The 12,655-nt window shown below is 44.5% G+C and overlaps 1 protein-coding gene across 1 annotated transcript in view; it reads left to right on the top strand.

Moving 5' to 3' along the window:
- Positions 1-12,655, top strand: part of CFAP45 (cilia and flagella associated protein 45) — a 368,333-nt gene that overhangs the window by 21,433 nt on the left and 334,245 nt on the right. Inside the window, exon 2 of the mRNA XM_069604692.1 lies at positions 1,740-1,859. Coding sequence (XP_069460793.1) covers positions 1,740-1,859 — 120 coding nt within the window. The remainder of the gene's footprint in view (positions 1-1,739; positions 1,860-12,655) is intronic.

Here is a 12,655-nt window from a genome sequence, read left to right as displayed (position 1 = left end):
ATTGATGAATTCTCTGCAACTCAAATGTGTACTTCATATCTTTCACGGTGCAGAAGTGGTGATTGCCGTGTTTGAGAAGCTGTTCTCACTGCATGGAATACACGTGGTCCACCTTTTCAAGGAGCTGTGTTTAAGGCATTCATGAGGTGCCTGAAGGTAACGCACAAACACATTACGCCATAATAAACAAAATATTCAGGATTTCAGACAAAACAGGGGGGCAGACCTTTGTGGTCAGCTCTGTTGATTGTCTGATTGTCTTTTGGATCACTCCCCACGCTGCAACACGCATGGCACTGGCAGAGGCATTCATGAAAGGTTCCAGACTTGACATCCTTCTAAACTAACCTTGGCTGTTGATACTGAAGCAGCAAGTTGTAAAAAGGTATCGGTGGACATACAAGAAAGTATGAGTTAGAAAGTAGGGTCTTATACTAGGAAGCTGAGAAGTGGTGTGGAACAGGCATGCTGACCACACGCAAAGTCTACCATTTGAGCCAGATGGATGATTGTGGCGAAAAAGTGGTCCATGGTTACATCAAGTGGCGGCCCATCCCACATAATGAGGAATGCACGTTTTCAGAAAAATGCAGATGGACGAGAAGAAAAGACATCAATGGAGACCATTTGGAAGTCCAGTCAATGACTTGTAAGATTAACTAAACAAGTACTACACAATAAGTGCAAAACATATCAATTATACCTTGAAATGTTGAACAAGAAACAGCATCTTGACAACTAAGGGATTTAGACACAAATGGTGTTCTGTCAAGAGAAAAGAGGAGAGGCAATTATTTGATGGGCAACAGGGATGAAGAGCCCAATTAAATTCAAAGGTACTGTATGAGTGAAAGTCAAACTGTGATTGAGGGACACTAGGGTTCCCCAGAATTACAGAAGGTGAGATTATTATTGTTATTTTGGGCATGGATATTTTGATTTAACACGCTCATTAGCATCTTAGCACTTCCCGTTTAAACGTGGTAATGCATATTGGATCATCAGAAAGCATTAAGCATAAATAAAATAATGACGTCCGCGTAAGGCGGGGCCAGATGTCTTATCATATGCATTGTGCCCATGTCATCTTTATCTTGCCCCGCAGCCTGAATTTAAAGTCGGAAAATTGCTGCCTAACAGTGCCATGGCTTTAGAGTCCCTCTGCTTCTTCACCTCCTTTCTCGCCATCTCCTCCTGCTCCAGCCTGCTGTGTCCCTCCTCTTCTGTACTCCCTGTCCCTCTCTGCCTTCCCTAGTAGCTGCCTGTTTCTTGCAGCACACATCCCTTTGCCATATGTGTCTGTTCTCTACTAGTCCTCTACCTACCGACGTGTGAGTGTGTGGAACACATGCCACCCGTGTACATACTAAAGCAAGACTGTTTGCTTTGCCAATGTTTGTTTTTAATTGTGGTAGGAGGTTTGGGTGCTCCCCCGCCCCCAAACCTCCTACCACAGTCCTATTTGCAGTAGTCCTGTTCTTTGCTCTCCAGGCTCAGATTGACACCTGACTGCCATAAATTCATAGGAGAGTGCAGCTTTGGGAATGCCATTTACCATTGCACATGAAGTGTATTGGCATCCGTATCGTAGGTCTGAAATTACTATTCACAGCAAGTCACATGTATTCTGGCAACACTATGCAATTGTCAGATTACTACTTACAATGAAATCATCCCATGTGTCTTCAGAAGTTATTGTTGCTTTTATACATGGTATTTTTTCTCTTTGATTCCTTTAGCCTGAAAGCTTGATAGGCTCGTCCAGTTCAGCAACCTCCGGCTCCAACCGGTCGAAGGCATTTAAGTACAGAACTAAAGCCATAAGCTCGGAGGTGGATGAGAGCTTGTTTGGAGTCAAGGTAGGACTATATTTACAGATGTAATGTAACAATCAGTTGTGCCTTTTTAATTGTATTGAAGCTGCACTGATGGAAAAGAGAACATTGAAGGTTTGACAGATTGCCCAGAGCATTATGGTGGATCTCCATCCATACACTCTTCGATCTGTGTTTCATTGTCTGCACAGGGACAGTGCCATATATTAATTGCATCTGCTGTCAGGTGAACTAACTGCACAGTAAAATGCAAGCTGAAATACCCTGTGGTGTATGAGGCAATCAAGAATGGAGGAATGATTCACACCAGCAGCACAGAGGGTATGATCCCAGACATGGAGATACAGACACTCATCCCCATGCCCTCCCCCCACCCTATCCTTTCTATCACCCCATCACTCACTTCAAGGGACCAGATTACTCCATAACAGTGGGGTACCACTTTTGCTTTTCTGGGCTTTCACTGAGAACATGACATGTTCGAGCTGTTCAGACTTTAGAACCCGACATCAATGAGTTGTTGAAGACAGACCAGGGCTGGTATACAGGTGTCTCAGTTACATGGATTTATCTGGTCATCCTACATTAATATAAACCCTTCACCCACTGCACTCTCTCCAAACTTGCTCACTCCGGCAGACTCCGGTATAAATCATCTACTCACAGATCTGCTTGATTGGAGAGTGAGTAGTTTTTTTTTCTCAATGCAATTGTATATCTTGCAGGAGCTCACACTGCACTTGTGAAATGTACATTTTCATTTATTGTTGATCTAGTAGTTCAAAACAGGTCCTGTTCAGTAGGGACATGTCCTGATTGTAAGCACAGACAACAATGTTGTATGCATTCTCCGTCTCTGTCCTTTACGAAAGTCTGTTCTGCAGTATGTTTTTCCAACAAGAACTGTTTATTCCTTTTGTGGTGTTTCAGAGATGGGCACTGTGGACACAGAAGTCTGGCAAGCTCCATGTTTCTGTTGTCATGAAATGCATATAATACGTGCCAATGACCAATGACTGTATTCAAAACTGGATCTTTCTGTCTTTCTTCTAAAAAGGTACACGGAAAGGCAGGGGTCCCTGTCTTCCAGATTCTGGGAAGAAAGAAGGATTAAACTGAAACTTTAAATATGGAGCAATAAGTTTTAATCAAGAAATAAGTTTCCTTTGCATTTCATGAAAAACAAATTTCAGTAGTACACAGAGCAACAGAAACTATCAATAAAAATTGAGCCTAAAACCTCCAACAACATCACATACATAACATCCAACCATACCCTATACACATGCAGTACTCAACAACATCCTATCTATTCTATCTGAAATGTCATTGGGCCTAGTACGATAGTCGCTTGTTTTGTTCTTCCCCTCCCTTTCCACACCCCTCTCCCTCACCTTTTGTTTTTCTCCGGCTCTACCAGAAATGTCATCAGGCCTAGTACAGTAGTCGCTTGTATGTTTTCATTCCCTTCACACTGTCCCCCGTCCTTCCTTACCTATGTCTTGGCTCTTGCACTATCGGAAATGTCGTCAGGCCGAGTACGATAATTTCACATCCTTACTGTTCATGGCCTTTAAGAATGTCATTGTATTTTCCCTTGTTCCCTCCGTTGCCTTGAAGCGCTTTGAAACACATTGTGTATAGGCGCTTTATAAATAAAATATCATATAGACAAACTAACACAGACAGGGTGAGGTGTGAGAGTTAACACCCATGGGTCCCTTAACTGAAACAATACAACACCATTGTCAATACAAGTAGCCAAAAGGAGACCAGATTGAATAGATTATGTCTTCTAGCTACTTCCAAAACACTGGCCGGTTTCGAAGTGAACAATTTAATTACAGCGTCTTCATCAGGGGTAAGGAAATGTGATCCTAAAAAACATATAAGGAATTCATCAATCATTTAATAACAATTAAACATTGCGGTACTACAAACTGATTTGAACTATACTTCCACCTAAATTCAGACAATACATTAAGAAAAGACCTGAAGATGAGTTCTGAAACTAAATTAAGGAAACTGAACTGCCAACGGGGGTCATCATCCAACTGCACACTCTACACTAGAACATCTGCTGCCTGAAGTGATTTAGAGAGGACTGAGAAACCAACAAGAATAACCGCCACCATGCCCAGTGAAAATATTCAATTTAAAATATTCAAAGGAAAAACCTAAAACACCCAGTGCAAATGCTAATTAATAATTAAAAACACAACCGTGGCCTCATTACAAGTCTGACAGTCCAGAATCAAGGGTGTCGGTAGCAACGTACCGGCACCCATGCCAGACAGGCAGACTACAACTGTGCCTGCCGGGGCCTCTGCACCCGGCCGGGTCTGACCTGCTGGGCGCATCAGCCCCAGTAGGCACAATTTTCACGGAAGCACCAGCACCATGAGCAATGGTGCCGGTGCTTCCGTCTCCCCACTCCCATAGAGTCCCATGGGACTCTATGGGAATGGGGACATACAATTTCCGCCGCCTGAGATCCCGGGCCGTCGGGACTTGTAATGTCCCGGTGGCACCAGGATCTCAGGCGTCGGAAACAGTGTTACGGGCGGTTTACCGCAAACCTCGTAGTGAGGCCCAATAAGTGGAACACACCCTACTTGCCACATCTGGCATTTATTAGCATTTGGCTATTGAACAAGCCTTAAGCAATAAACAATAATAGACCGATAAACATCATTACATTTCATATTATAAAACCACATTACACCAATAAAATGTAACAGTACATTTTTACAGTTCATGGATATCAAAGCGTCATTATTCACCTTAAAAAGATTATTATCATAAGTCCAAATGTAAGCCTATCAATCAAACAGCTCACTATTTCAACTCCAATCAGTGCAAATACAAGAACCCCAGTAAGAAAACCACCAACCCCATTCAGGTTCGTTTCAACTTGATCATATTCCAAATGGAATAGGCTGCCAAAGTCATGACCACGGATTCTGCCGTCAATAGTGTATTTCAAAATTGATCCAAACATATGTGGTCAATGCAGCCAACCATTGCGCTATAGCCTTTAACATAGTGCTCCAAGAGGGACGGGCATGTTGTTAGAAGGTGGCGACTTACAAAAACGGCACACCCTCTACTCAGTTGGTATCCCTCTCATTGCTCTCCTATATTCTTCAGTGGGGAGGATGTTCAATCTTTGATATAGTTCAAATTGTTTGGGACCTGGGGAACAGAGTTTAGTCAAGTATGTTTGAGGGGTGCCCGGCGTAAAACCTTGTGAGGCATAGACCCTGTACCTTTTCTTTTCGGCCAGCTTTTCTATGTTCTTTACTGTATCCCATTCCCTCAACTTCCTTTTTATCAGCAGCTCAGTGCTGGGAGAATAGGAGAGGGTCTCATTAGTAAGTTTAACGGCTGCAAGATAGCTCATGGCAGTTGCCCGTAGTTCTGAGAAATTCATATTTGTACCCGCCTCATATCCTTTCCCTATAAGCACCATTAATTCATTTTTATATGCTGGGTGGAATCTCAGTTTCAAGTACAACAGCATTCTCTGGACTAGCCATTGCGATTCCATCGAAGCCAAGTCATAGTCCATGCGCATCGCTTCCACTGGGACGGATTGTGGCAAATTGATAAATGAATGCAGAATTCGTCCCTCAGCAGTCCTAAGCCATTGCACATGCCTGTGCTTTAAAATCGGCAGGCCGTACAGCAGTCCCGGGGCAATACTGACTTTATAAATCTCCAACATTGCCCTATTGTTGTGCCCCCCTTTCCTTGCTACATAATGTTTCATGACTGCCCATTTTTTCGAAACCTTGGGTAATATGACCTCCCCAAAGTAAATGTTTGAGGGTTCGGCACAGATAGAAAAACCCAGGTAGTATAGTCCTTAGTTGTTTGGACTACAACCTCCTGGGCCTTCCAACTAAATCACTGTTTCCCTTTATTTGAATCGCCCAGGCATGGTACTTTAGTTTTACAGATGTTTATGGTCATAAAATAGTTTTCTGCGTAGGCGAGGAGGGCAGCGATAGATCGTTGGAGGCCTATTGGAGTTTTATCCAAAAGTAAGGTGCCATACGCATAGGCCAGTCAAGAGACCTTGCCTTTCATAAATTTTGGGGGAGACATTTCTGACCGCCTTGATATGTCCCTCCAGATCCACCGGTTTGGGTCTATTTGACCTAAAACATTTGACCTAATCACATTTGATCGAATGTATTTGACCTTTTTTTGTGGTCTAAAATGCGCAAGCTCCGCTCCACTTCCCCTCAACCTAATCTATACCCTTACCCACCCCCTATATATCTAGCTAATTAAGTTTGACCCAGAAAAAATGTAAAAAAAATGAAATCAAATGTTTTAGGTCAATTATGCTAATACCGATCCGACACATATAGATTGTACAACATGGGGGCCAATGCACATCCCTGTTTCAGGCTGCAATTTGTCAATCTATATTTGGCAATTTTATCTGAGGCGGACAGTCTTACCTAAACCGAAGTATTGGAATAAAGGACTTTGATAAAGAAAAGCAATTGCGGATCTATCCCCCAGTTTTGTAGCTTATTCCAAAGCAATGCCCTTGATACTAGATCGAAGGCTTTGCTATAGTCAATGAAACCGCAATATAACTTCTGTCCGTGGACTGCTTCAGCCATTATGTACTATATAGCGCATAGATTATTAAGTGTGGAGTGATTTTTCCTGAAACCCGCCTGAAAGGGGTGCAAACGTCTATTTTCCTGGGCCCAGTAAGTTAATTTCTTAAGAAGCACTGCAGCAAAGATTGTTTTCAATGTATCCATCAGCGCCAGTAACCTATAATTGGCGAGGTCCATCTGGTCGCCCTTTTTAAAAACCGGGACCAGAATAGATTTTAGCCAACTCTCTGGTATCTTGACTGTTTTTTCCACCACCGCAAAGACGTTATATAGTACATTTCCCCACCCCTGTGGATTTGATTTGAAGAAGGTGTTCGGAACACCAACAGGGCCAGGGGCCCAAGATGGTTTTAGCCCTTTAATAATGCTCATTAGTTCTTCTTTATCCAGGCCAAAGTTGTTTCTTTACTGTGGCCCACATATTCTCTGCTTTCCGGATGGATGAAAGATCATAATAAAGTTTATCGATAAAGTCACACCACACCTTCTCAGTAATTGGTTTCAATTCCTTTGCTGTTAGGGGAGAAGAATTCATTATATCGGGCCCAGAATCTTTAGTTATCGTTTGATTTAAGTAGGCCCGCTAGATCTAACCAATTAACATTATTAACGGAGCGCCTATGTTGGCGAAGCCAGTTCCTGTACCCAGTCTCCAGGTTCCGGAGTTGGGCTCTTTTCCCACTCTCCAGTATGCACTGGTTATTTCTTATTTCAGCCCTCTGGGTCCGGCGAGTCTGTTTCCTATGGTGAATCGCTGCATCAAATAGTGTGCTACGTTTTTTTCTTTCCCTGGACCCAATTTAAGATTTAGCTTATCATGATATACCAGAGGTACGATTTTTGCAAATAGTTCCTCCAGAGACCACCCCTTATGAGTCCTCTATGTTTTAACCTGTGTCAGATTTAGGGCAAGAAAGTTATTCACTGCATTAATCTTTGAGCGTGACCATATGATACGAGTGCCCTGTTGATTAACGGTTATCCCCAGATTACGCCGGCACACTGCACTCCGTTCATTATTTTGGGTAACCCAGCTCAACAATGCGTGGTCACTTAATTCTATCAGTATAATAGTGACCTTGCTGCTCTCTCCCAGCAATGCCTCTTCCACACAGACATAACCTATATGTAATTTGAGGGAGCCATTTGACCATGCGTGGAAGGACAGAAACTTTAACTCATTACTGTTGACTAGCAGCCTCCAGGAAAGCTCCCTGCACGACCCCTCATTGGTCTTTAAGTGGAAGTTCTCTACATTGAGGTCACCAGCCAACAGTATATGGCCATCTGGGAAATCCCTATACCATGCCATGCTAAAATAGTTTCCCCCCACCGACTTTTGTATTGACTTTGTATGATCTTCTGACCGGGGTGGGGTCATATATGTTGATAATTAATATTCTGGTTTTGGGGCTGTATGAAATAAAAATGTTTGCTGCCAATACATACGGCGAGGAGTGGGGCACTAGGAAGGGTTTCAAACAATATCTCATTCTTGCCCCTATTGCTTAACCTCCACTAGGGCTCCCCTGCTTTGAAGCAATTGCCGGCACGGTTGTGCTCTGGTACCCGTCAATGCTGAATGTGTTGCACAGCCAGGTCCCTTGTAGTATAAAGATATCAGAGGTCATCACTGCAGCTACACCTTTGGGATGGTAGAGGAAAGACCTATACCCTGAGTGTTCCAGGAGATACATCTGATGGAATTCTCTGGGACACTCTGGCAGTTAGGACTTGCCCCAATGCTCTCCGGAGATCAAAAATACTCAAAGACCATCTGGGTATGCACGGATTTAGTACCCAACTGTGAAGCCTGTAGGGTCCCCTATTTCGAAGACAGAAACGCTGTCCCTCATATTCCCACGGGATAGGAGGATGCGGCAGCAATGCCACAGGGCGAGTTTTTAACTTTGCGGCACGTCTTAAGGGTATATCCCATCTTTTTAAGCAAAGTTAGGTTAATTCTCAACAGCCCCACCATCAGAGGGGAGCTGAATTCCACAATGGCCCAGTTTCCAGGGCTCCCTATTTTTGGCAATTCAATTTTCAGTATATCAGCAGAGGCAATAATACTCAAGGGGCCCACTCTGCCAAACAAGTGCAATAGGTGTGACCGATTCAGGACAGGACTAAACTCCATGGGGCTGTTTTTCTCAATAATCACCCATCTGCCCAGCTCAGCAAAGTTTTGTAAAATCAGCTGATCATAGGTAGCATTGGAATTAACGTCGCTCCTGGATTTTGGGGCATTGTCCTTGGGTGAATTGTCATAATGACTAGTCACCTCACCCGATGTCGATGGTTGAAGCCAGTGGTCAATGGGTCCCTGTAAGTGGACCTGCCGCATGGAACCATCTGGTAATGTGTTAGTGACCTTTGTTTTTGGCTTGCGAATAGATGCCTTAAACCTGGTCAAGGTGTTTTTCCCACTTTGCCCTTGCCACCTTTGCTCTGTAATTGTTTGTTGCAACTGCATCCTTCTATGTTCTGATTGGCACCTTTCCTTGAGTCGTGGTAGCTGTACCTGAAATTTGTGGGGGGTATAGGAATTTCTTCAAAGTCCCACTCGGGGCCCTCTTCCTCAGAGGTTACTCTGGTAGCTCTAGTAACAGGGATGTTCTCGGCAATGATCTTTTTGGAGCATGGTTGCCAGCCTCCTCCCTGATCATCACAGTTTTATTGGGGAGTTTGTTCATAGTCACCTCTGCAATCTTGTCAAGAAGGGATTTTAGTTATGGGTGCAAAAATGGCATCGATTTTGGAAATAATGAATTCCATATTAATGCACAAAGCATTCTGTGTAGGGCCTCTCTGATAGTTCAGGGCGGCCTGGTATTCTTCATCCGAGTGCAAGGAAGAAGAGGAGGCGGGTGGCGATACGTATTGTTTAAGGTCCGGTGTTGCAGACAAAGGCGATGCAATGATGTTATTGTGTAGCCTACTCAACGGGAGTGATTTCCCCCCTCCCAGGTAGTCCCTAAGGTCAATTACCATATTTGAAAGTGAGTTGTTACTGTCCAATGAGAAGGATGCTGACTGTGCCATGCAGCCCTCGCTAGGGTAAAGGCTTGGTTGCGTGACAGTTTGCTTCGTATTGGGCTCTTGCAGTGTTCCCAGGGGGGCTTCCACCCTTGCCTTTTTTTGGCTGAAAATTGACGTAGGGATGCTCCGGTCATATATCGGGCTCCTTGAACTTTTGGCAGCCCCTATTTTGGCACTGCACAATCCGTATTTCCTTGTTGGAGGGCATTTCATTTTCTTTAATCACTGAAAGATGCACGCAAATTGCAAAATACTGTCACCTCTGCTCTGCCTGTCTCCGCCACGGACCACCACAGACCAGCACATACCACTTGCACCCACTTCCGCACATGCTCTGCGCTAGGAAGTGGTTTTTATATTAAGGACCGCCTCTTCGTGATCATACGGTCCAGCAGTATCCAGGCTCCTCTTAAAGGGGACAGCAGCCTTTTACAGCACACCTTGCAAATCTGTGATCCCAATGGTAAAGTCTGAAGTCAGGAAGCACAAGAGGTCGCCACAAGCACCACAGACCACTTGCGCCCACTCACGCTGGGCCAAACACACATCCACTCAAAGTCACAAAAAATGATAGTAGTGACTAAATTGGACGAATGCCTTTGACTGGGCATAAACACCTGCAGCAACGACCAGGAACTGTATTAGAGAAGCACACAAACAACAAATGGAAAAGAGAAGCAAGCTTAGGCAATGCCAATAGTTTGGGTGTTTACTCCTCTTTGAATTATGCATGTATAGGCACCAGGGTGCAAAGAGGAGAGTTCAAAGTTTGAAAGGAGGATGTGATGAGGGGTGTAGATGTGCAATAGAATGAGAAGGGTAATCTCGAATATGAAGGTGCAGGTTCGTCCAGTTTTCTCAAAGGAACAAGAAGGGGTGAATTAATTTTTCACATTTCGTTTCTCCTGGAGTTTAGACAATTCTGTAGATGTGTGGAGATGAGCCGTCCTTTTACTCCTGGCACAGACTGAGCCAGCCAATGATCTATGAAAACCCAACTCCTGCGTGCCCATTGAAAGGTTGCACACTTTAGAGCACAGAAGTTTCAACATCCACAGCAGCTGATAACAGGCACTCTCCTTTTAAAGAGATATGTCCTTGGGCCGGCCTTTGCCCTGTCGGAGTCTCGGTGACCGGACCAATAGTGGGTCATTCATGCTAACGTTACTCGTCCGAGAGATGAGTTTGCTATGTGTAAGGTGTTTCTCCACTTGATTCTGTATTAAGGAGTGAGCAGCAACCTGCATGGGACCTGGGCTGGGGATACTTCCACCTTACTGCACACATGTGCACATGAAACCCAGGGGGATAACTGGTGAACCATCTTGTACCGGCCTTTTGCAGACCACAGTATATGCAGGGTGCACCAAAGGGGATTTGGCTCTAACCTATGGCCGGTCAGCCCTGATGACTAACTGATGCACATGAGAACCTGGTTAAATAAACTGGAACAGCCTTATTTCATTTTTCATGCTTGGACAGCTTTTATTTTTATATAACTGTGTAAAACAGGTTCTCCTTACTACATTAGTAACTTTACACCTCTTTGCTCCTGGAGTGGGGCGCTCTCAGTTAATACATGAAATAAATAATTGACATCATTTCACTACCTTAGATAATAATTAATAAAATATCATCCACTCAGTAACCTGGGAGGAGGGGTATTTGGGTGAATATATTTCATACGGGAATAAATAAGTAGCCATGTAGCTCGAGTTCATTGACATCTGATAATAAATAATTCAATAACATTAATACAGTACTCTGGGGAAGATGGGTGTTGTGCGCAAGTTCATTTACATCTGACAAATAATTAAATAGCATCAATTCAGTAACTGTAAGAGTACTGGTCTCCCTTTGCATTTGTAATAACACAAGCCCATACCAGAATTCCTAAACTCCTGGTAGCTGGAGACTACCACATAGACTCAGACACAGAGACACAGACCAACAAATGACCAAGAAGGCTAAATAGGGAAATTACCCAACCAGTACACCTCGACCAGTGATATATGAAATCTTTCCTAAAGGAGCATACCATTACCCCACAGAAACTGCCTATTTTATGATGTCATAGGCGGGTAAAACGTTGGAACCCGGCCTGCCTCAACCCAATAGAAAAACAGGGTTGAGTTTAATCCTAAAACCAGAATGGCCTCTGGCCAAACCATCCTTCTCCCTCACCAAATGTCCTACTCCCACTACTTCACTATTACAGTGCAAGATGGGCACCGCCTCACAGAGAGGCTGTGCAAAACAGGGGTAATGCTCTGTAATAAAAAAAAAAAACTCTGAAGGCCACCTATCCTTGCTCCTCTCTAGTTCCTCCAGACTCGTGCACAGCCCAGCCTTCCCCTTAGCGGGGAAAGAGAGAGAAAAGAAACACACAGTGGAGGGGGGGGGGGGGGGGACAAAACAAATACCACAGGGCCAACACTGGCCTCCAGAGAAAGGAGGAATACCGCACAAGAGGGTCAGCATCCACCCTCTACACATCCCTAGGGCGATCCATGTGGTCTCTTGAAAATTCACCCGATGCTGACCTGAGGTGAAATCACCTCAGCAGCACTTCACCGAGCCTCGATGGAATAAAAGTTTACTACAGGCACGTGCTGACAGGACTTGCCCAAAACACAGCCAAGCCTGTGTGAATAAAAACACAATATGAGATAACATGCAGCAAAATGCCATTTAACTTAGATCGTTTCCCCACCCCTTCACACTTTCCCACTCCTACCTCTGCGCCACCACCCGACAATGGGAGCAAGTGGCGCTGGCACTTATACAGGCACCAGTCAGCTTTACCCTCCTTCTGATCCTGGCCCTGCTCGCCTTTCTCAACCCTGGGAAGGGGAGAGCGAGATGCAGGCTCGTAAAGCAAACGGCCTCTGGGGCTGTTCCTTCACTGTGAAGGCGTCACCGCTCTCTGTGTTCCCTCTCTTCTCCCTCTCCTGTCTCGCCTTTCAAAAAGATTTCCAATCAGTTTTATCCCCCCAGGGACCTTCCACCTGCGTTTACTTGCAGGGGAGCTCCAGACTGCTATGAGGTGAAATCACCTCAGCAACTTGCCCGCTGCCCCTGCTGGTGGACTGTACCAAGTCCCTCTGTGAAACCCCTCGCGCTGGAGGCACAACC

This window comes from Ambystoma mexicanum, chromosome 1p (genome assembly GCF_040938575.1).
Source record: "Ambystoma mexicanum isolate Mex_15411 chromosome 1p, UKY_AmexF1_1, whole genome shotgun sequence".
Lineage (NCBI taxonomy): Eukaryota > Metazoa > Chordata > Amphibia > Caudata > Ambystomatidae > Ambystoma > Ambystoma mexicanum.
The sequence above is the reverse complement of the archived record's forward strand: the minus strand, read 5'-3'. Positions and strand labels throughout refer to the sequence as shown.